At 34.9% G+C, this 21403-nt stretch overlaps 2 protein-coding genes and 1 non-coding gene across 4 annotated transcripts; 1 reads left to right on the top strand and 2 right to left on the bottom strand.

Annotated features, from left to right (window-relative positions):
* Positions 1–119: 119 nt before the first annotated feature.
* On the top strand, positions 120–4259 carry LOC103490531 (mannan endo-1,4-beta-mannosidase 2). Of its 2 annotated transcripts, XM_051079141.1 has the most exons (6): positions 120–522; positions 644–1002; positions 1761–1958; positions 2206–2328; positions 3333–3544; positions 3662–4259. In XM_051079141.1, the coding sequence occupies exons 2-6, from the start codon at positions 646–648 to the stop codon at positions 4065–4067; spliced, it is 1296 nt and encodes a 431-aa protein (XP_050935098.1). In that variant the 5' UTR covers positions 120–522; positions 644–645; the 3' UTR covers positions 4068–4259. The 2 variants fall into 2 exon arrangements, with proteins under 2 accessions (XP_050935098.1, XP_008448293.2); XM_008450071.3 differs by having other exon boundaries at positions 121–1002.
* Positions 4260–4777: 518 nt separating this feature from the next.
* On the bottom strand, positions 4778–10828 carry LOC103490530 (callose synthase 12-like). Its single transcript, XM_008450070.3, has 2 exons — positions 5255–10828; positions 4778–5156 (listed from the first exon to the last, which is right to left on the bottom strand). Exon 1 carries the CDS (start codon positions 10557–10559, stop codon positions 5256–5258), a length of 5304 nt encoding a protein of 1767 aa, XP_008448292.1. The 5' UTR covers positions 10560–10828; the 3' UTR covers positions 4778–5156; position 5255.
* On the bottom strand, positions 7535–7615 carry LOC127144115 (small nucleolar RNA J33). The gene has a single exon (XR_007815736.1). It is a non-coding gene; the product is annotated as a small nucleolar RNA J33 (small nucleolar RNA).
* Positions 10829–21403: the final 10575 nt, after the last annotated feature.

Genomic DNA, 21403 nt, shown 5'->3' with positions numbered 1-21403 from the left:
AGTAAGATGATCTTTGTCTGTTTATTAAAAGAAAATTATGGGGGTTTGAAAGATTTTATCAAAAAAAAAAAAAAAAAAAAAGATGAATATTTTAATCTCTGCTGGTTTTTGTTGAAAATTTGAAAATAGCCCATTTACGTGTGTTGAACAAGACTGTTGCTTTTTGGGGTCGTGAGAGAAAAGATCGAAAGAAAATAAGCGGGTCTGTAGATCTAATTAAACCATCAAAAGATACCAACATTCTACCATACTCTCTCAACCTCTTTTTTCTTCTTTTGCTTAATCTCTCATTAATTTTTGGGCGACAAGTGTTGGTGTGGTTTCTTCAATCTTATAAATTCATCAAAACCAATGATTGATTGCAATTAGCTTCAACTGCGAGTGTTATTAGTATTCAATCCTTCACGAACAATCGTTGGCGTACATTTGTGGTAGAAATAGGGATCTGGGTATACCATAACATCGTCTGATTTTGCCGACATTTTCGTTCTTTGTGGTTTATTGTTGTAAAATCGCATCTGGGTATGAGTGGTTCTTTGATTTTCTGTGATAGATTGCTATAAACATTGAGTTTTTTTTTTTTTTTTTTTTTTTTACAATCGTTTCGATTTGCGTTTTGGGTTTTCAATCGCCCTGTTTGTAGTGATGGCGGGGAATGGGTTGTTTTACCCGATTCTTGGATTCGCATCTTGTTTGGCTTTCATTTACTTGTCGTTTGGAGATTTGAGGATTGGGGATACTAAAGTAATCCCCATAGTGGATTTTGTAGAGAGGAACGGAACGCAGTTCATATTAAATGGGAAGGCGTTTTATATTAATGGATGGAATTCTTATTGGTTTATGGACCATTCCGTTGAGGAATATAGAAAGCCTAGAATCAGGGCCATGCTGCAGGCGGCGAGGAAGATGGGGCTTACAGTTTGCCGGACTTGGGCTTTCAATGATGGTGGTTATAATGCCCTTCAGGTTTCTCCCGGCAGGTTTAACGAGCGAGTCTTTAAGGTATTGATTGAGCTGCATTTTCTGAGATTCCTGCTGTTTCTGTGATTGGATTCTTCATTTATTTGATTCTACTCTTAATGCTTTGGTTTTATGTTCGTAATTTGTTTCTTTTTCTGAAATTTTATGGTAATGTCTGTTTTAGAGAGAGATGAGCGATTCTGCAGGGTTTGAAAGGTTCCATTGGCTATGCAAAGCTTGGGTGCTTCCACCGACAGAAAAACTGTGTCGGTAGTCATAAAACGATGCGGAATTAGTTTGTGAATCGCATGATTTTCTTGGAAAAGGAACAGTAGTTCTTGCCATTATGGTTAAGGTGAATGAATTATAGTGAAGACAATAAATTATCTGTCAGTTCCATGTTCGTTACCGGTGACTTTTGGCATTTAAAGGTGGATTAATTGAGTATGATTTGAATTCTCATGTTCTTTAACCCCAATCAGAAGCATTATAACTTGTATTTCTGTGGATGATCAATCTGGTTTTGTTTGTTATCTTGTCAATATAGTTTCAAGTTCATAAAATGAAGACTGGAATTCATGGAAGAACCAGAAAACTCTCTATGTCCATCTCTCTTTCTCTTTTTGAGAAATAAGGAAAGTGACACATTATCCAAAAAATACACAAGAAAACACATACGTTTGTATATATGTTTTCCATAGCAATTGTTTAGTTTGATGACATTCATTTTTTATTTGCGCAAATGCATATGTGACGTGCTGTTATCAGCTTAAGTTTTAACTGGTCCTTCCTGGTGGCAGGCTTTGGATCATGTCATTGCAGAATCAAGGCAGCATGGGATAAGACTTCTACTTAGCTTAGTTAACAACTTGCAAGCATACGGTGGGAAGACTCAGTATGTGAAGTGGGCATGGCAAGATGGTGTTGGTTTAAGCTCTTCCAATGATTCCTTCTTCTATGATCCATCGATACGCATTTATTTTAAAAATTATATCAAGGTACATTCCTTATTTATGAATGAGTTTGTCCAATATGTTTCATAACATTGATGATTTGGTATGCATCCTGAGCTATACCATGGATTTTGAGTTTATTGATCCAATTGCTATTTGTCATTGTATAAGCCATTAGTTCTCTGGATGAAACAAAAATTCTTACCCTCGTCTTTGCTGATCTTACATTGCTAAATCCTACCTTATGGTGTTTTAGTGGTTCTAATGTGCACTATATTTTTCACTTTGTCAGACTGTCCTGACAAGAAAGAATTCTATCACTGGAATTGAATATAGAAATGATCCCACCATCTTTGGATGGGAATTGATTAATGAGCCACGTTGCATGACCGATGCTTCAGGCGATACACTTCAAGTAAGTTTTAAGATTTTGATTCTTCTGATTTCTGAATGCTGAACCAAATGAGAATTGGAATAAATGGATTCTGGTATACTCCTCAATTAAGTTGTAAGATTTTGATTCTTCTTGCTTCTAAATGTTAAACCAAATGAAAACTAAACCTCACTCAACTTACTGTACTCCAGTTTGAGTCTTTTCATAGCTCACTATTGTAATTTTGGGATTGTTACGCAACTTTTCTTTCTTACAAACTTTTTCTTGTGAAAGTTATGAGCTTCCTACTTGGTATTTCTCAACCTCGACTTTGCTTCAAGTTGATTTCTCTAAAGGAAAATTACGTTTATTTTTCACTATGTTTTAAGTGAATTTTACCATAATTAACTCAACGTTTGAAACGAACCTACCAATCCCAATGTGGAATATATATTTATCATTTAATGGTAGAAGCAATATTAACAAATGGACTCGTTTAGACCTTGTGTTTGATCCTAATGTATGTTTTTCGAGATTTTTGTATGTATGACCCAATCCTATAGGCACTAATGTAGACCCAATCCTAAATAATCAATGAAAACTAACCTTCTGTTGACATCACATAGCACACTATCGCATTAGAGACATCCCTCCATTCGCAAAATAGTCGTTGCCCTAACGCAATTCATTTCAATAGCAATGTTCTTTTAATCAACAGTTGTCCAATCAGCAATGATCTAAAGAAACATAATGTTGAAATGAATATCCGTGACTATTTTGCGATGGATAAGATGTCTTGTCACAAAAAGAAGTTTTGCGCTTTGTGATGTTAGTTGTCGTTTTGCGCTTTGTGATGTTAGTTGAAGGTTAGGTTTCATTGGTTTTTAGGATGGAATCATTTCACATCAATGCCGCCTCCAGGATCGGGTCATCAAATCTCTTGTTTCTCTTCCCACCCCCCACCCCCCATCCCCAAAGGAAAAAAAAAGGAAAAAAGATTGTTTCTAGACTATGCATAAGCTTATACTCTGGAATAAAATTTGCAGGAATGGATTGAAGAAATGACAGCTTACATTAAATCGATTGACAAGAAACATCTACTGACTGTTGGGCTGGAAGGATTTTATGGTCCAAATAGCCCAAAGAAGTCTACTGTGAACCCGGAAGAGTGGGCATCAAGGCTTGGATCAGATTTCATCCGCAATTCTGAGATCCCACACGTGGATTTTGCCTCTGTTCATATCTACCCCGACCATTGGTAAGCATCCATGAACCTCAGTTTAAAACTTGGATGGCAACCGTCAATGATTCTACTTATGTCCATGCTCTTAAACCTGTTATTTATATAACCACATAAACATTCGGTGTCGATTAGGTTTCACGATCAAGATTTTGAAGATGAACTGAAATTCGTCTCCAAGTGGATGCTCTCCCATATTGAAGATGGTGACAAAGAGTTGAAGAAGCCAGTCATGTTTACCGAATTTGGACTGTCAGATCTGAACAAGGGCTTCACCCATGCTCAACGGGATAGTTTTTACAAGACTGTTTACGACGTCATTTACAAATCTGCCAAGAGGAAGAGATCAGGAGCTGGCTCTTTAGCATGGCAATTCCTTGTGGAAGGAATGGAAGAGAGTAACGATGATTTCGGGATCGTCCCATGGGAAAGATCATCGATATATCAGCTTATTATAGAGCAATCATGCAGGTTGGCAAAAATTGGTGGAGATACCCAACAGCTAAAAGCATTGAAGTATGTGTGTGCTCAGAGATGGTGACCTGACTATCTTATTTGAGAATTCAATTTGTTCACTTGCTGCTATTTTGCCTCTCTGCCCTTTGTTTCTTCTGTTGATACATATTCAGAATAGATTAGTTAGTTTAACATATAGTATTGAGTTTCACATGAACTGCTACAAGCTGTAATGTTTTTTGAGCAAATATATAAGTCATAAATCTATTTTATTTTACTTTTCAAGTCCTCACCAAAGCTGCAAATCTTACCTTACTAGCATACAATTTTTTGTCAAAATGCTTCTGAGCAGCCCTCTCTAGCTAGAGCTTGGAAGCTTAAAGTCGTGTCTGCTATTAACTTCTTCAGTCTGAGAGGGTCGGAAAATTTATCGACATCATAGCTGATTGCCTATGAAAATTTCTGAAGAATTCTTATGTTATCTGGGGATGGTAGAACCATTGAACTAACGTGAACATGAAAATCAGTAAAAGAAAAATTGTAAGCCAATTTTCATGATTAAAAAAGAGAGGCTGCTGTAAAGTTACGCAAAACAAAAATTTGATTAAAAAAAAAACGTATTAAATCCTAAATTGCTAATGTTTTTCTTGGTAAAAGATGGACCTTTTTTTTTTTTCTCTTTTTAAGCCAAACGATAATAATGTTCATTCTTTGGACCTCGTGAATATGTAAAAAAGTTATAAATAATTCTCCAACATAATTAATATTTACAAGTTAAAAATAGAATTGGTTGGATTGGGTGCAAAAATATATGTATAATCTCAATAATATATGTTCCATTTTTACATCAACAATTCACGACATTTGCGAAAGAAAGAATGTCAAAAACTACAGCAATAATCCAGATCAGACAAAACTATTACAAAGTATTCTTCTTTGGGAGGATATAATACATAAAACTTCCTCCAAAATTACCAACAAATTTACCGATGAGACTCTGATCCGGACACAAATTTGAAACATGAATCAAATATAATCACAAGTAGAAGAGTTCACATCTGCTTCAGACTATGCAAAGTGATTCTGGTGTTCGAAGAACATCAACGGATTAGAGCAAGATTTCAAAGAAACTAAGTTGTATGATTTTTCTACATCTGCTGCTGACGCTCTAACCCTGAAGTGAATGACAATTTTATATTATCAGTTACCATTGCAAAGAAACTAACCAGCTGAGTAGAGATGGTATGCAAACATTGGAGATAAAACAATTACCTCAATCTTGATCAACCTTGGATTTCTTTCCAGTAACAATCTGGAATATTCGAAGCCCTCTACTGAAAGCTTCGTTGAATAAGATCCTCGTCTGCATTGACTGAAACCCAGGTAACCAAGATAGCACTGCAACAGGAATCATGACAATCACTCCGAACAATATATCGTAGAATCGTGCCACAGCAATAACAATGTCCCAAAGTATGGTTGAATGGAGGAAAGGACGGAGTACTTGGGCAATCAGCAGTAATCCCCATCCCGTGGGAAGAAATGCTAACAAACTAGTGAAGACATCTCTGAATTTGAATGCCGTGAATTCAAGCAACGCGACTATAACGACTATTGCAAGTATAATAATGAGGAATTGGACAAGCCGATAGTAGATGTGCTCTTTTGCAGCATATTTGTCACGAGCATATGCTACAACAACATAAGTTGCCAAGGCCACGAACACACATATCCAAGACAACAGGTAAACAGCAATACTTGTACTGCCAGCAGAAATTCCAAGCTGATATACAATACCATACTGAAAAAAGAAGAATCTGAGGTCTAAGATCACCTCCAGCACCTTTCCCCAAAACCCAGTTGTCTTTAGATGATCCTGCTCTTCATACCACCATCTTTCCCAACTCTGTTCAGCTTTTGCAAATATGCTGCCACGATACCATACCCAGTTCATGAACTCATCAAAGTCATATACAGTCTTCAACCAATCAAAACCCGAAGGATTGAAAACAAATGGGGCCATCAACCATGAAATTACGAGGAACCAACTCGTGAAGGTCATGGCAATATAAACAAATGTGTCCGAAGATACTGCACTATGTGATGCATAAACAGTCAGGATCAAACCAAGTTCAATTGCTTTAATGAAATGGCTACGAGCATAAAGCCTATAATTTTCTGCAAAACTCTTGTGCTGCACAACAAAACCACGGCCTGTAGCTCGATATTTCGCACCACCGTGAAGAATTGTTCTTCCAAAATAATGAGCACGAGTTCCCATTGAAAATGTGTAGAATATAGATGAAAGCTGGAGTTGCATGGTCAAAAAATCCCAGATCGATTGAAGGAAGCCTTGTTCAAGCGAATTCTCTACTATCATTGGCAGCGCAGTGAAAAGACCAAGTTGGATTATGAACTGCTGGTTCAAAATTGTAGCAAGTGCCCCATTATTAGATTCGCTCGCAATAGCATTTTCGATGCCACTAAGAGCAAGATAAAGTCGCCCCCATAAGAATGCATATACAGTTAATATTACCATCGTTGTATTGAAAAAGAATCCGACAGTAGTGTAGAAGAATGATAGCATACGGAAGAAGTCAAGCCTGTGACCCAATCTGTATACATCTCTACTAAGAACTTGCTCCCCATTTCCACTAGCAACCTTGGCTTCAAACATGGAAACCTGATTCAATCCAACATCCCTCCCCTTGCCTACTTGGATGTATTCATGGTGTGTAACATTTCCTCCCCGCAGCGTACAATTAAAACCAGCGAATATGTCCTCACTGATGTTAATTACTCTGGATGCTTTACTAATTCCACCTCTAGTCAAGAACCAAAAACGGTCGAACACATCAGGATGGCCATAATGCATACGAATCTTTAATGGGTTAGCTAAAACCCGCTGGCCCAAAGTGACAAAACTAGTTTCCTGAGCTGACATAAACCAAGCAAGTGATGAAACAGAACCAGTAAAAATATGCTCTCTGACTCCCAAAATAGTGGGCTTCCTAATTCCATAATTACGCCTATATTCTTCCAAGAGATTTCTCATTTTGAGTGCCTCCTCAAAATAATTGTCTTGGTTCATATCAATTGTTTGTACTGCATCACCACGTGTAAAGATAATAGCATGGTTTTGGTTCTCTGGCTTACCCTCTCCAAGCTTCAAGGGACCAGGCAACTTTATCCTGTAAATCTCCACTTCCTTCTCTAGCACATGATCATATTTTACCAGAACCGAATAGTACTCTTTCTCTTCTCTCCCAGTCGAAACCTCATCAACATAGGCAACTCGTAAGGCCTCATTGGTTTTCATCAAATATAAAATTTCCTCAGCATGAGGATCTTTTTTGGCCTTTTGGGTCCCGTAGATCTGGCAGGCAACCACATAAGTATATTTCATCAAAGCAGTCCCATACTCATGGCCTTTAAAAAGCAAACTAACTGAACTGCCCATTCTACTTAAGCTCCTAGATGGGGTTGACCTATCTGAGGCAATACCGTCAATACTACCTTCTCGTCTCATAGAATTAAGTTCTTGTGATCCCTCCCTAATGTCCATCTCAGAAGCAGAATCCAAATATGCCAGCATTTTGAGAGCTCGATAATAATACATCATTCCTCTCACAGTTCGGGTTAGTGTCTGACCCCTGAATGAAGCCCAAAGCCTAAGATCTCTGAGCTTGGTTGTCCAAATTTCACCGTCTTCCACCATTCCTTCTCGGTGCATACGTTCCAGGAAATTTTTCCATTCATCAACATAAATTGTCTGCAGATAATAGAGAATCGAAATTCCATCTTCATTTTCAGTACGAAGCTGTTCTTTGCTGTATAGTACTTCCTCGCTATAATAGGGGGTCAAAACACTGAAAGCCATCATTTTCTCAACTTGAGGAGCATGAGGAATGTTCATGAATAAGGAGTTGCTGAAAAAAGCAAGTCGACGCCTTGCCTCAAGATTTATTGGTATGTTATGCATAGAGTCCCGAGAAGTAAGAATAGTATGCAAACGACGAACCTGGCGGTAAAAGCTCTCATTACTAACATCAGGAAACTGAATAGCATTTTCGAAAAGAAGTCCAGTCGTAGAAGTTGAGTTACGGAGAGCCAATCCATCAATTATTAGTTGATCACCTGTTCGCTTCTCCTTGAAGAAGTCTCGAGTGGCAATTTCATAAAGGGCCTGTAGAGTGTTCACAACTTGGTTGGTGTCTTTCTTAGGTTTGTTCAATAGTTCAGCAAGTTTGATCAACTTCGCATGGAGGTCTGGTAATGCATTCATATTGAATGTTTTTGTGAACTTTTCAATCTCGATAGAGTGATCAATCTCTTGGAACAAAACTGTCATAATTGATTTCTCTTCACTATTATGCTTAAGAATCTGAAGTAGCAAATGCTTGATGGATTCATAGGCTTCAATGACTGCGCATCGTCTATACTCATTCTTGCATATCTTATGCCAGAGCCATTTGTCAGGAGCATCTATCAATTCCTTGGCCTGACTGAGTGCAAGCAATAGCTCATTGCAGAGAAGGAAACATGGCCAGCGAATAACTTTAATACTCCAAGAATTTTGGGGCAACTCCAATAGCTCAACCTCACGATCAGAGATAATATCTTCTTCCCTGAAAATAGTTATTATCTCATTCCATATTATAGCAAACTTAGTTGCCTCAACCTGGTTAGATTCAAGCTTCTTGTAAGAGTGGCCAAGACCATATCTAAGCTTCAACCGATGAATAGCATCTTTAAACTTGCTTCTCAGTGTCCCCCTGGCATTCAGAAGTTGCTCTTCAGGCATTAGATTAAATTGAATGGCACTTGCAAAGAACTGGAACCTTAGCCTCAACTGTGGCATATTCCGTATTTCACCCAAGTGGTCTAACAACCCAACAGCTGCTCCAACGAAAGAGGAGTAGATTGAATACCAAATCTGCAAATCCATGAGGTAGATCAAGACAACAGGAAGCCAAAGTAATACGACGGCAAATCTGTTACTCCCCCTAAAGAACTGATGCCACTCATAGGGCACATCCCCCAAATTCAACAGTGCTCTCGTCGGACCCATCATGGGCTTGATCTGAAGAAAATAACTGAAGGAGAATTTTGTAGCAAGCACCAGAATCCAGAACAAGCTGTACTTAATATTGTCCACTAGGCCTTCCCTCAGCCCACGGCCAACAAAAGTCCTGCTCTGAAACCACCAGGACAACATATAAAAGACCTTCCAATTGGTCTCTTCCATAAAATTCCTGATCCATGGAAGGAGAAAAAGAGCCAAAGCCAAAACCTCTGGAGCAATAAAAACGCCGGCTGCAATAAGAAAATTGCCAACATCCTTGTTAGCCTGTGCAGACCAAACTCTGTCTCGACTCCTCTGCGACCAAATCCTTACATAAAAGACTACAAACAAAATAGTCCATGCTGCAGCAACAATGGATTTCATAATCATCCTCACTCCAAGTCCCAAAGTTTCCCTTGAAACCAAACTATACTGCATTGCTGCATCAAGCAATGAATTCAGAAACCTCAAGCCACTCCAAGTGAAAAACACAGACAGAAGCTTAATTTGGACATCTCGCTCCCTCAATGAAAACCATGGCTGCCTCCCGTCCCAAGCAACAATAATTGCAGCCTGTAGAAATAGAATTAACATAACCCATAGACGATCAAAACTTCGAAACAAGTTCCAAAAAGATCTCTGCTCTACAAACCCAGTCTTGCCTACATGCCTACTCTTGCTAGAAGTCACAAAGAAGTTACTACCCACATCAATGGGCCATTTGAGTTTCTGAAAACACCTCTTACTCCAAAAGTATTCGTTAATATCGTCATAGTTCCTCCAAACACGATGTGGGGCAGTACCATTTTTGCTACTCTCAACCTCAGCTTTTATGGTCTCGTAAATGGGTTTGACAACACAATTTAGGTAAGCGTTTTCGCCAGATATAGAGGGCAATATAGGCTGTCCAGTATTCTCATCAATATAATCCTCCAAAATCTTATTCAATTCCATAGCCATGTTATGGAAGATATAACAAATACATTCAGGAATGAAGCGTAAATTTGCGGACTCACCCCATATCAGCAAGTACAATGAAACGTAAAGCAATTCCCGGCGCTGATCCGCCTGACGACGATCCGAGATCCAAATGTTAGACTTCTTCCCCAAGTAGGAACACCAATTAGTGTAATTCTTCAACAGCTTCTTCCTGAAACGCCGCAAAACGGTAGCATCGAGAGTGTCGATATTATCGGGGGGAGGGGTTAAACGCATCTGAGCATTAGCCAAATGAAGCACAATATGCTCCCGTTGATTCCGAACGTTATCCTTCTGAAACCCAAAAAAGAGAGCAAGCCAATCGAGAATATCCAAGTGAGGGAGCCATTGAACATACGGCGGCTTCCTGAGGTCACCAACTGCTCGCAGGGCAGCAGTGGCAGCACGCACCTCTGGAAAACGAAGGGAAGGGTGGTCAGCGAGGAGATTATGGATGGGTATTATATTGTAGGGTTCATTCTCGTCCGGCGTACCAGGACGCGGCGGTGGGGGAGGACGGTGGCGAGAACTCATGACATGAAAATGAAGGTGAGATTGAATGAAAGAAGTGATTGTGATTCTAAAAAAGGGTTAAGATTTAGGGGAACCGGAGAGGTGTTGGAAGAGAGAGTTGGGGGGCTGGGAAATGGAGATGAAAGGGTGGAGGAGGAGACGCAGAAGGACTGAAGAAGAAGAAGAAGAAGAAGAAGAAGAAGAAGAAGAAGAAGAAGCAGAAGAAGAAGAGGTCTGGCTCTTCCGCGTTGCCGTTTTGTTCATCTCATGTAGTCGTTTCGTGTGATTTTCCTCCAATATGAAACTTGGAAATTATTTAAATTTCTATTATTAGTGCTCTCTTTCCTAATTTTGAAAAAAAATGCGATTAATGAGCTGGATTAAAAAAAAAAAATTACCATCATTTTAAATTTTATATGTTAGTTTAATTGAGTGTATTTGTAGTTACTCTATAATTTAATAAATCTCTTTTTATAATTTGAAATTACGGCATAGAATAGACACAAGGCATAGCCAAGTGTCTTAGGGGACAAAGCAAGGTCTCTCTTAGAATTGGTATTCATAAGAATAAGGTGAACTTTTTTGTTTTATTAACACAATAAAACATAAACTTCCAATGCTTCAATTATATTTAATCATAATTTCAAATTTTAAAATTAATGTTAGAGGTAATTGTGTTTCAATAAAATATTTACAAACAAACACTCTACTCCCCACTATTCCTTTCTATGCTATTATTATTATTATTATTATTATTATTATTATTATTATTATTATTATTTGTTAAGTACGATTAAGAGTTGGAAATTGAAACTTATTACCTAAATTGGGTTAAACTCAATTTGGCCTTTGTTTTTTTTTTTTAATTTTATCTTCATATCAAACACTTGTGCATACTTCCTCCCTGTTATAAACTATTTGGAGAAGATCATATCGTTGATTTTCGGTGCATTTGGTCTTATCTTTTAAATCTTTTAAATATCAGAAACAAAAATCTTCCCTCATTGAGTTTTTAAAATGTATCATAGACATTGAATTAAGAATAAGTTTTAAAGGTTCATGACATTATTTTAGGAAGCATTTTTAAATATAGCCAAATGAATCGAAAATTTCAGATTTTATCAAGGATATATACCGATAAAAGTTCTACTATAATTTATAAATGTTTTCAATAGTTTTGTCATTTACAATAATCTTCCTTATTTTAATTATTCTATTAATTTCATGTCATTTTAAATTAGAAAAATAACTGAGTAGTTTTCAAATATAAAAAAATGAACCAAAGTATTTACAAACGTCACAAAACGTCATTGTCTACCAATGATAACTAGTGATAGACCTTGATAAAGTACTACCATCTAGCACTTATAACATTGGTAGATATTAACCGTAATTTATGAAGATATATTATTGTTTATTGCTAATAGATATTTAAAATAACTATCAAAATAATTTTGTAAAAAAAAATACTTTTTTTTTAAGAATAATTTTTTTAATATCAAACAATAATTTAAAAAATAAGAATAAAATGACATTGCAGACATTTTTAGAAGTTGAAAAAAGAAAAGTTAAGAAATATATTAAAAGAATGAAAGATTGTAATTCATAAAAAATTTAGAAGTAAAAACGTAAATTAAAAAAAATTAAAGATGAAAGAAAAACACAGTAATTTTGTGATTTTGTTGGGTTGTTAATTACAATAAAGATAATAATGATGGAGAAAAAGAAAAGGGATAAAATTTTGTTGGGGGTAATCTTGGATCCATACTTTGATTGGAAATGAGATAAATGAAACGAAACTAAAAGTAAAGTAAGATTTAGGAATAAAATAAAAAAGAAGAGAAGCACAAAGTCCCAGAGAAAAAGAGAAAAAAAGGAAAAGAAAAAGTTGGAAAGGAAGAAGATTTCAAAGCCTAGGAATTGGAAATAATATGGGCATTGAAATGTTTAATTGTATTTAAGAAAAAGAGATATAGAGGTGTCAAAAAATGGTTGGGTGTTTGGAAGAAGGTATTTCTTTCGAGAAGGGAGGTTGACTAAAGGAGCCACTTGGTTTGAAGTTGCAAGTTGCGACCCATTTGGACACACCATCAATCAATTAATAATAATAATAATAATAATGGGATACTTTTTCTTTTTCTTTTTTCAAATTTTATAGTTTCCTAAAATTTAGCTTTGTGATTAAGGCATATGTTATTAGGGCCCACGCATGGTTCCTTTCCTAAGTGGACTCTTTTTTTTAAAAAAAAAAAAAAAAAATTATTTATTATAATAATATATAAATCATTCTAAACTTGGTGGAGAATGGAAAGTGGGGACTCCTTTAAACATGGCGGTCACGAGCTTGTCACGTGATCCATGTAAATGTCTCATTCGCATCCATAGTCTTTCATAATCCATCTTTTGTTTTTTTACTGTACTACAAAATACAACCTTCTAAGCTTTTAACATTTCTGTTTTCTTCGAGAAGTCAATAATCGATGCCACCCAATCTTATATTTTACTTTTCTTAAATACTTTTAGACAGATGACAATGAAAACAACAACAGGGTAAGAAACATATCAATGAGTCGACAAAGGAAGAAAGTAGGGATCGTGTAAACCCCCGACTTTCTATCCTTATGTTTTTCTTAGAATACTGAAGCTTGCTTTAGTTATGTTGTTTAATTTATTAGCTAGGCAAACCATGTTGGATTTTAAGGAAAGCGAGGATGTGAGATTGTTGAAAGGCATGAACAAATTTGCCTCAAGTGTTATGTAGTTTGAAGCTAAGTAGGTGGCCAAGCAAGTGTAGCAATGTGTTTAATGAATTGTAGTTAGGCGGCCAAACAAGAAAAAGAAGTTAAAATTTAGCTAAGTGTTGGCTAAGCGAGCAAGAGAATGCTATGCTACCAACCTTGTCAAAAGAACCTCCATGTGATTAAGTGAGGTGTTGGTGAGACGACAAGAAATGCCCACACGTGTGTCCTAAGCGGCCAAAGGCAAAAGAGTTATGCAACATGTGTTAAGAGTTATTTGTGTGAATGTTGAGTGCCTATACAGCCAAGTTAGGTTTATGCACCTAAACCAACCAAAATAACCTCTATACAACATAGAGAAAATGAGCCTAGGTGTTGAGAGGAAACTGTGCGACCAGACAAGCCATGTATTAAAGACTTTGTGACAAGGAAGCAAAAGAACAATGTGAACTAAGGCGAAGGCCATGCATTTAAGAGTGTGTTGCTAGGCTTGAGGCATCAAGGGAGTGTCTATTGAGTGGAATTACGTATGACCACACATGCAATAACTTAAAATTTTGACAAGTAAAAGCTGGCAAGTTGAGGTCATGCAAGACTCTCTATAAAAGATTAACTTCAGACCACAAGTGCTACCATTTGTCTCATGAAAATCCAGTTATTTTAGTTTTAAATGAACCCTGAGGGAGTATATATAGCTTTTTAGTGAGGGTTGCCGAAGAGAAAGCAATTTAGGAAGAACTTTGCTGGTTGAAGTGAAGCTCAGAAGGTTTATTTTTTAAGGATTCTAGAACAACATTCAAAGATTAGAGTCCAACCAATTCAATACTTGGACTTTCTATGAATTTTTTAGGTAAAGTTAAGAAGATTTCAAGAAAGTTTGAAGAAGGAACTTTCTTATTTTGATAAAAGAATTGTTAGTTATGAAATTTTGAAGTTAAAGATGATTTCTTAAAATTACTCAGAAAGTCTAGGCATCTAGGCAGCAAGGAGCATTCGTCAAGCATCAGAAGGTTGTGCATGTGAAAGGCGTGCTGGTGAGGAATTAAGCAGCGCAAGGCAAGCCCAACTCATAGCCAGATAGCAAGGTTTGCGCATGCAAGCCTATGCGCACAAAAGACAAGCACACGATAGGGTTGAGCAGCCATGGTAAGGACATGGTGTCACAGTCATGTTTTTCTAGGGCTATTCTCAGTGGCCGCATGCTTGCTCTCATCTCATTTTACTATTGCTTTCATCGTATTTTAGTTTCTTTATATTTTATTTGGAAGTCACATCTCGCACATTAGCATATGCAAGCCAGTCACATCTCTTTTTGTTCAGAATGTACTATATGTAGGTAAGACTTAGCATCATACCTTCATACCCACGAGTTATAAAGTATAAAATTTTCGTTGTCCCTTATTGCTTATAACCTTATAATGACTTTTCTTTTCTCAAATGTGCTTTCAAACGTTTGCGAAAAGCATTTCCTCTAAACTTGTTTTCTAAAACATTTTCTCAAGAATGAGGGTGAAGGTTGTAAAATACGTCTTTGTGCCATTGGTTATTTGGATTTGGATTGACTGAGTCGTTCTCGAGTAGAAACAAGTGTCGTACAATCACCTTAAGATGCTTACAAAAATGTGCTATGACACGCAATGTGTGTCTTGTAAGATTAGCACACGACACTTTGAAACAATTCGTTTATGATAGTTTTACAAAATAAAAAAATATTAACAGTTAAGCATGCTTTAAAATTAGATTATATATAGAGAGAAGAACTATGTATCTTGGAAGAAATTTTTCCTAATGTCTTCTTCCAATTTTGAATAATTCAACGCAATCAAACACGAAAACGTTCTTGATTTGGAGATTGAACACTACCAATAAAGCCTTCTCTGGACACAACCTTGATTAGGGATTGTATATGAAATCTTTCTTCTTAAGAGCACTAAAAGAATTGCCCTTATGGATAGCTCTACCTTCTTCTCCAGAGATCTCTTATCTCCTTATTGCAAAATACGTGGAAGGAGTTACAATACTACTCCACTTGTGCAATTGTAGAGGAGTTAGTTGTATTAATTTTTTTAAATAATAAATTTAGTTAATTTATAGGGTTGTTTTTTAATAAAAAAAATATATATAACAAATCGATAAAATATTTACACTGTATACTACAACTCTAAAAATAAAAAGGAGTTTAAAGGCCCACAATGGAAAATACCAATAAATATAATAAATCGATTAATTAACCACATGTGCTTGCTAGTAATCTTCTTCTAAACGATCGTGTACTACAGTGTAAATGAAAAATCTAATATTATTCAACTCACGATACACGATCGTATAGTTCTTTTTTAACGACAGAAAAAATGTTTAAAATGTAGACGATCCTGTTGACCATGACAAACAATCATATTGACCATAAAAAACGATCGTGTTAATTATAGTAAGTGATCGTGGACCCCAATGTACATTATCGTTAAAAATTTCAAATCGAGCGATCGTGTTGACCATGCTAAACAATTGTGTTAGCTATGGCAAATGATTGTTTAGATAATGTCAACACGATCGTTTAGATCATTTTAAACGATGGAAAAAAGACTTCAAATTTAAATGATCATGTTGACTATGGTAAACGATCGTGTTGACCATGCTAAATGATCGTGTTAACTATGGCAAGAGATCGTTTGGATTATGTCAACATGATCATTTAGATTATTTTAAACGATGATAAAAAGACTTCAAATTTAAACGATTTATTAACCATGGTAAACGATCGTGTTGACAATGAAAAACAAGCGTATAGATCATGCCAAAATGATATTTAGATGATCTTGATTTTCTCAAATATGAGGGAGAAGAGTAGCTTCAAAGAATCTTGCTGAAAATAGTAAAGATAAAATATGAAATTTAAATGGAAGAATGAATCGTTTGAAAATAGAAGAAAGAAAATCTAGAAGAGGTGATGAAGAGAACTGGAAGAGAAAATGAATAAATCACAAAGAAGAAGAAGAAAGAGAAGTGACGAATCGTCCGCAATATTCAAAGGCAAATATGAAATTTATGAAAATATTGTACCAACTTCATGAGTTTTTTGTTACACGAGTCATAAATATTTTTGTGTTTTGTTACATTTATGAAAATTAACCATATTAGTCAAATCTAATTCAATTAATATTCATATTAAATATCTTATATTTAATAACATGTATCTCACATACATTTCTCTGATAATCCATAGTTTTAATATGATCTCATTCATTATTGATTTTAACCTATAAATTTAGTACAAATTCTATCATATTAATTTAATATTTGAGTCGTCATTCAAATATTAATGCTCTTTTATTATAAAATGTAAGTATGAATCTAATTGAAATTAACTTAATGTAATTATATATTACATGTATAGTATACAATGAATTCCCCAAAAGGATTTGAAAACACTTCAAAAAAGATTTCAAACACTTAATTCCTTGTGTATACTATTATGTATACTATTATGAGCTAACATAGGGATTTCATGGACGTACATTTATAAGCTCTAATGATGCAAAAGTAATTCATTAAATTCTTTAATCAAATTAATCAACGTTCATTTATTATAGATAATTTCACTAGAAACTCGTAGTTACACTCTTACGAACTGTAGAATAATTACATGTCAACAATTTAACCATATTCTGTAAGTCAATCCTTTACGGTTTGTTCTCTTAACTAAAGTTGGGTCAAATTGTCATTTTATCCTTGTAGTTAGGGATGTTTAAAAAACGGTTAAAATTCGAACCAAACCGCAATTGAATCGAAACCGAACCGAAACTGAATGCATGTGGTTTGATTCGGTTTCATTTAAATTGAAACCTCTTCTTATGCAGTTCGATTTGATTTTAGAATTGGTTCGATTTAAGAAATTAAACAGATTCTAAAACCGAACCGAACCACTTTATTTAAAAAATTATATATGCAAATAATTAAATAATTATACATAACTAAAAGTAGAAGCTTTCATCCCGGTGGCACTCGGTGCCACTAAGGCCTGAGATCCAATAACTAAAGGCAGAACAATATTTATGCACTTTGATTTTGATTTTAATATTTATGCATAAGTAGTTCGGTTTTAATTCGGTTTTATTTATATATAAGTGGTTTGGTTTCAATTCGGTTTGACGCAGGTGAGTGGTTCGGTGCGGTTTTAGCTTCAAATCGAATCGAACCAAACCATGAACACTCCTACTTGTAGTTACTCTTTCTCCTTAAGTACCACCAATCATCTAAAGAACAATTTGTTTACAATCCTACCATAAACAAAATCTCTCTTAGATCAGTGAGAGGGTGAGGCCTCATTGTTCTAGTCTTGAAATCAACACTTAAGGGAACAATCTATCTACTTTTTTTCTTGTGATACTATGTTTCTAGCTTCTCACATGACATTGTTCCCAAAGATGGTAGGCAAATTGAGTCGGAATTAGGACCACTCTTACCCAACAAGTCAAAGAAAAACCTTCATGAGCAGGAATTCATAACTCGCTTAGGACTTAGATTGTACTACAAGGTTATCGATCAAAATATTTATCTCTATAGTTAACAACATTATAACTAGAGATTTCATATTGTGGGTCCAATCTCATTGCACAGAATACCCACACTCACATGTCTTTGATACATTAATGATTTGGCTCAAATTGTTTGTAATATTTACAACTTTTGTAACGTTTACAAAGTGCATCGAATCTCAAACATAAGACACACAACCTTATCCATATATTATAGACCATTCAGATTATTCCTTGAAGTGATTTCTAGTATATCGACCCCATACTATTTAAGTACCATGAAAAACAACAATATTCTTAATTTCTTATAAAAAATCTAACTTATTATTAAATTTAGGCCAAAAATGAATTATTATAATTTAAGGTTATTATAATTATGTTATAATCATTCGTGTTTTAAATATAGATTATTTTAATTAAGTTAGAATGATATATGTTTAGGGTAGAAAAATAAATACTAAATAATAGTTAGTATAATTATTATATGATTGAGAATATTTAAATAGGATGAGAGTAGAAAAATGGTTATTTTAAATGTAGAAATAGTTAGTTGGGAGAAAGGGAAAGAAAAGTGAATGAGATGTGGAAAGAAATGATAGGAAAGTAGGAAAAGAAAGAAGGTAAATAATAAAGATTAAAACTGGAGGCGTATATATGAGGTGGGGGAGGGAGGCGTATATATATGTGTTTGAAAATTCAAATTCAAAAAGCAGTAATTGAAGAATAGAAAAGTGGGGGGAGGGACTCCGTAGCTTTTGCGGTATGCGAATCAGGAGATCCAGATTATCCAATCTCAGCTTCAACCTTACGACACTTTGACCTACGCAATCTACAACCATATCTCCCCCTTTCCCAATATTATACCTAAATAAATCTAAATTAATTACACAAAACACTTTCATTCTTCAAAACAATACCAACGCACTCATCCTAAAACCAACCTTTTTAAACCAACCATTCCATACAAATATTTCATTTTTTTAATTTTCTTTTTATCATTTATTATTTCCTACTTTTATTGTTTCTTTTTTCATCCTTATATATATGCTTTTGGGTTTTTTTTATTTTTTTTTAAAAATATAACAAACCATAAAATATGTTCACTATATAAAACGATTTTGAAAACGGACAAAATTCACGGACTTACAATAGAAAAATACAAAAATTACCCCAGTCAATACGCAAATAATCGACCAAACGCGCGCAAGTAATCTTATTCTAAACAATCACGATACATGATCATGTAGGTAATGATACATGATCATGTATATTATTTTAAACGATGGAAAAAAGCCCCAAATTTAAATAATTAAATAATGAACGACTGTTTAAAATAGCTTGAATGATCGTCGGATATTTATGCACGTTCATTTATTCTTAGAGAAGCCCAATAGAAGCCAAACTCAATCACGCATAATTACAAAAATACCATCCAAATTAACACAATATAAAAAGGCGAAGCCTCTTTTTCAGAATTTTTCTTTTCTTCACATTGCTTCGTCTTCTTCATGTCATTTTCATCGTACATCTTATTCAATCATTCATTTCCACCTACCTTCTTCAACCAAACTTCCAGAATTCTTCTTCGTCTTGTTCTTCCACATTTTGTTCTCCATCAATCTTCCAAAATTTCTTTCCGGCATTCCACTCGTTGCTCAATATTCTATGTAACTTAACCCTAATTTATTTTGTAAATAGATGGTGAGCAAAAAGCAAACAACATCAACTAGCAAAACAATGAAATCTAAAGGAAAGACAGAAGAAAAAGAAATGAAGAATGAAAAAGAAGTGAGAGCAACAAAATAAAATGTCAATGTCTATCTGTATAGTCATCTATCTTTGTCTATCTTTGTCTATCTTTGTCTAAATTTGTGTATCTTTGTCTGAATACTCTATCTTTGTCAATATCAATTTGAATAGTGCTCTATATTTATGTATCCTTGTCTATGTTGTCTATCTATAGGAACTAGCTCTTAGTTTATAACATACTATTTATTATATCTTTTTTACAAGTTAAACACCATCGAAGTGACATAATTATGGAAGATGAATACAAAATTCTTAGAATTATTGTACACTACAATTTAGAAACATCGAATTTGTGACACCCCATCCCGAATCACCTCCTCACTAGGTTCGAGATATGACATGAAGCAATCGACATTGTTCTTCTTCTAACGACACCTATTGACCCTACTTAACTTGTAGCTCTTATCTAGATCTTATATGACTTCAAACATAAAATGCAAAAGAAAATGTCTATACTTGAAAACAATAGTTTAAAATCTTTACAAAACATCCTTAGATTTAACCAACCAATGGACAACCACTCAACAATGTTATATAGGCAAAATGAAATTTAGAGTTCCAACTAAAGTAAAACCAAAACAAAACTCAATAATCTCAAACCCTCATACTAGTCTATTACAGACAACGACAACTAAGTCCTCTCTTAGCTTAATTAAAAATTATCATGCATCATGAAATGAGACATACAATATCTAATCAAACTTCTAACAGAGTAGGCGAAGCTTTAACAGGCACCGAAATCACGATCTCTACCTGTAAGGGAATTAAACATTGAAAGGATAAGCTATAAAGTTTCGTGAGTGATAACTTTTAAAATAAAACATATGTTTACTAAAACAAGTAAGCAACATATGTAATACAATCTTATAAAGTACTTTTCTATTAAAGCAAGTCATGACTTAGAATCAACTGGCTTGGCTTTACTACATTGTGATAGGGCATGCCCAGTACCCCTAATATCTTCCTTTCCGACCTTAACCTTACGATGTAGTAGGGCACACCCAGTACTCCCATCGTCCTCGTCATAGTGAGACACATATGGCACTCACGACCACATTGTTGTCATGGAGTACACTCAACATTGATAACAACATAATCTTCTCTATGCACATAATATCAGTCTCAATCTAAATCATGTATCTAGTATCACCCTTAGAAGTATCAGAATATTTAATCATGCTTTGCTCTTAAGATTTGCTAGCTTAAGTCTCAACTTAGCTTAACTTGCACTTAGCTACTAAAGCTCTTTAACTTGATGCCACTCTTGGATTATGGCCTGCCTAAACTTATCCATCACTTAGATATATTTTCATAAACTCAACGTTCAAATAATTAGCTTGGAAATCTCATGTTCAGAGAACATGTTCAACTTGAATGCTTTTAAACTTGATCATGCACATTAATTTATCAATCTCATAAAACTCTTTCTAAACTTGAAAGTCATGCTTGGTAATACATTTATAACTCAAGTATAAATCAAATACTTTTAACTCAAAGCATGCTATAAATATAACTTAATCAAATGAGTTTAGAAATTTATTTGAAACTCATTTTTATCACTTGTGACTTTTGGCAAGATTCTTGGTTTATAGATTTGCCCAATTTCTTCTTGCCTTGAAAATCACAAGAAAACTCAAGTAAATCTTAGGTTCCAACTAAAGAAGCTTCTTTAACTTCTTTCCTTTTTCTTCTCAAGAGAACTCTTTTCTTACTAACCTTGATTTCTTTGAACTCTTTAGGTGGTCTTAGTTTGCTCAAGACCGATTCTTCAAGTTTACCTTAG

This window comes from Cucumis melo, chromosome 11 (assembly GCF_025177605.1).
Source record: "Cucumis melo cultivar AY chromosome 11, USDA_Cmelo_AY_1.0, whole genome shotgun sequence".
In the NCBI taxonomy this organism is placed as follows: Eukaryota; Viridiplantae; Streptophyta; class Magnoliopsida; order Cucurbitales; family Cucurbitaceae; genus Cucumis; species Cucumis melo.
The sequence above is the reverse complement of the archived record's forward strand: the minus strand, read 5'-3'. Positions and strand labels throughout refer to the sequence as shown.

Bases quoted from the DNA above. Each gene is read 5' to 3' on its own strand.
- LOC103490531 (XM_051079141.1), top strand. From the start codon at position 646: ATGGCGGGGAATGGGTTGTTTTACCCGATTCTTGGATTCGCATCTTGT. The intron at 1,003-1,760 runs GTATTGATTGAG...TCCTGGTGGCAG, and splicing joins TTAACGAGCGAGTCTTTAAG to GCTTTGGATCATGTCATTGC. The intron at 2,329-3,332 runs GTAAGTTTTAAG...TAAAATTTGCAG, and splicing joins CTTCAGGCGATACACTTCAA to GAATGGATTGAAGAAATGAC.
- LOC103490530 (XM_008450070.3), bottom strand. From the start codon at position 10,559: ATGAGTTCTCGCCACCGTCCTCCCCCACCGCCGCGTCCTGGTACGCCG.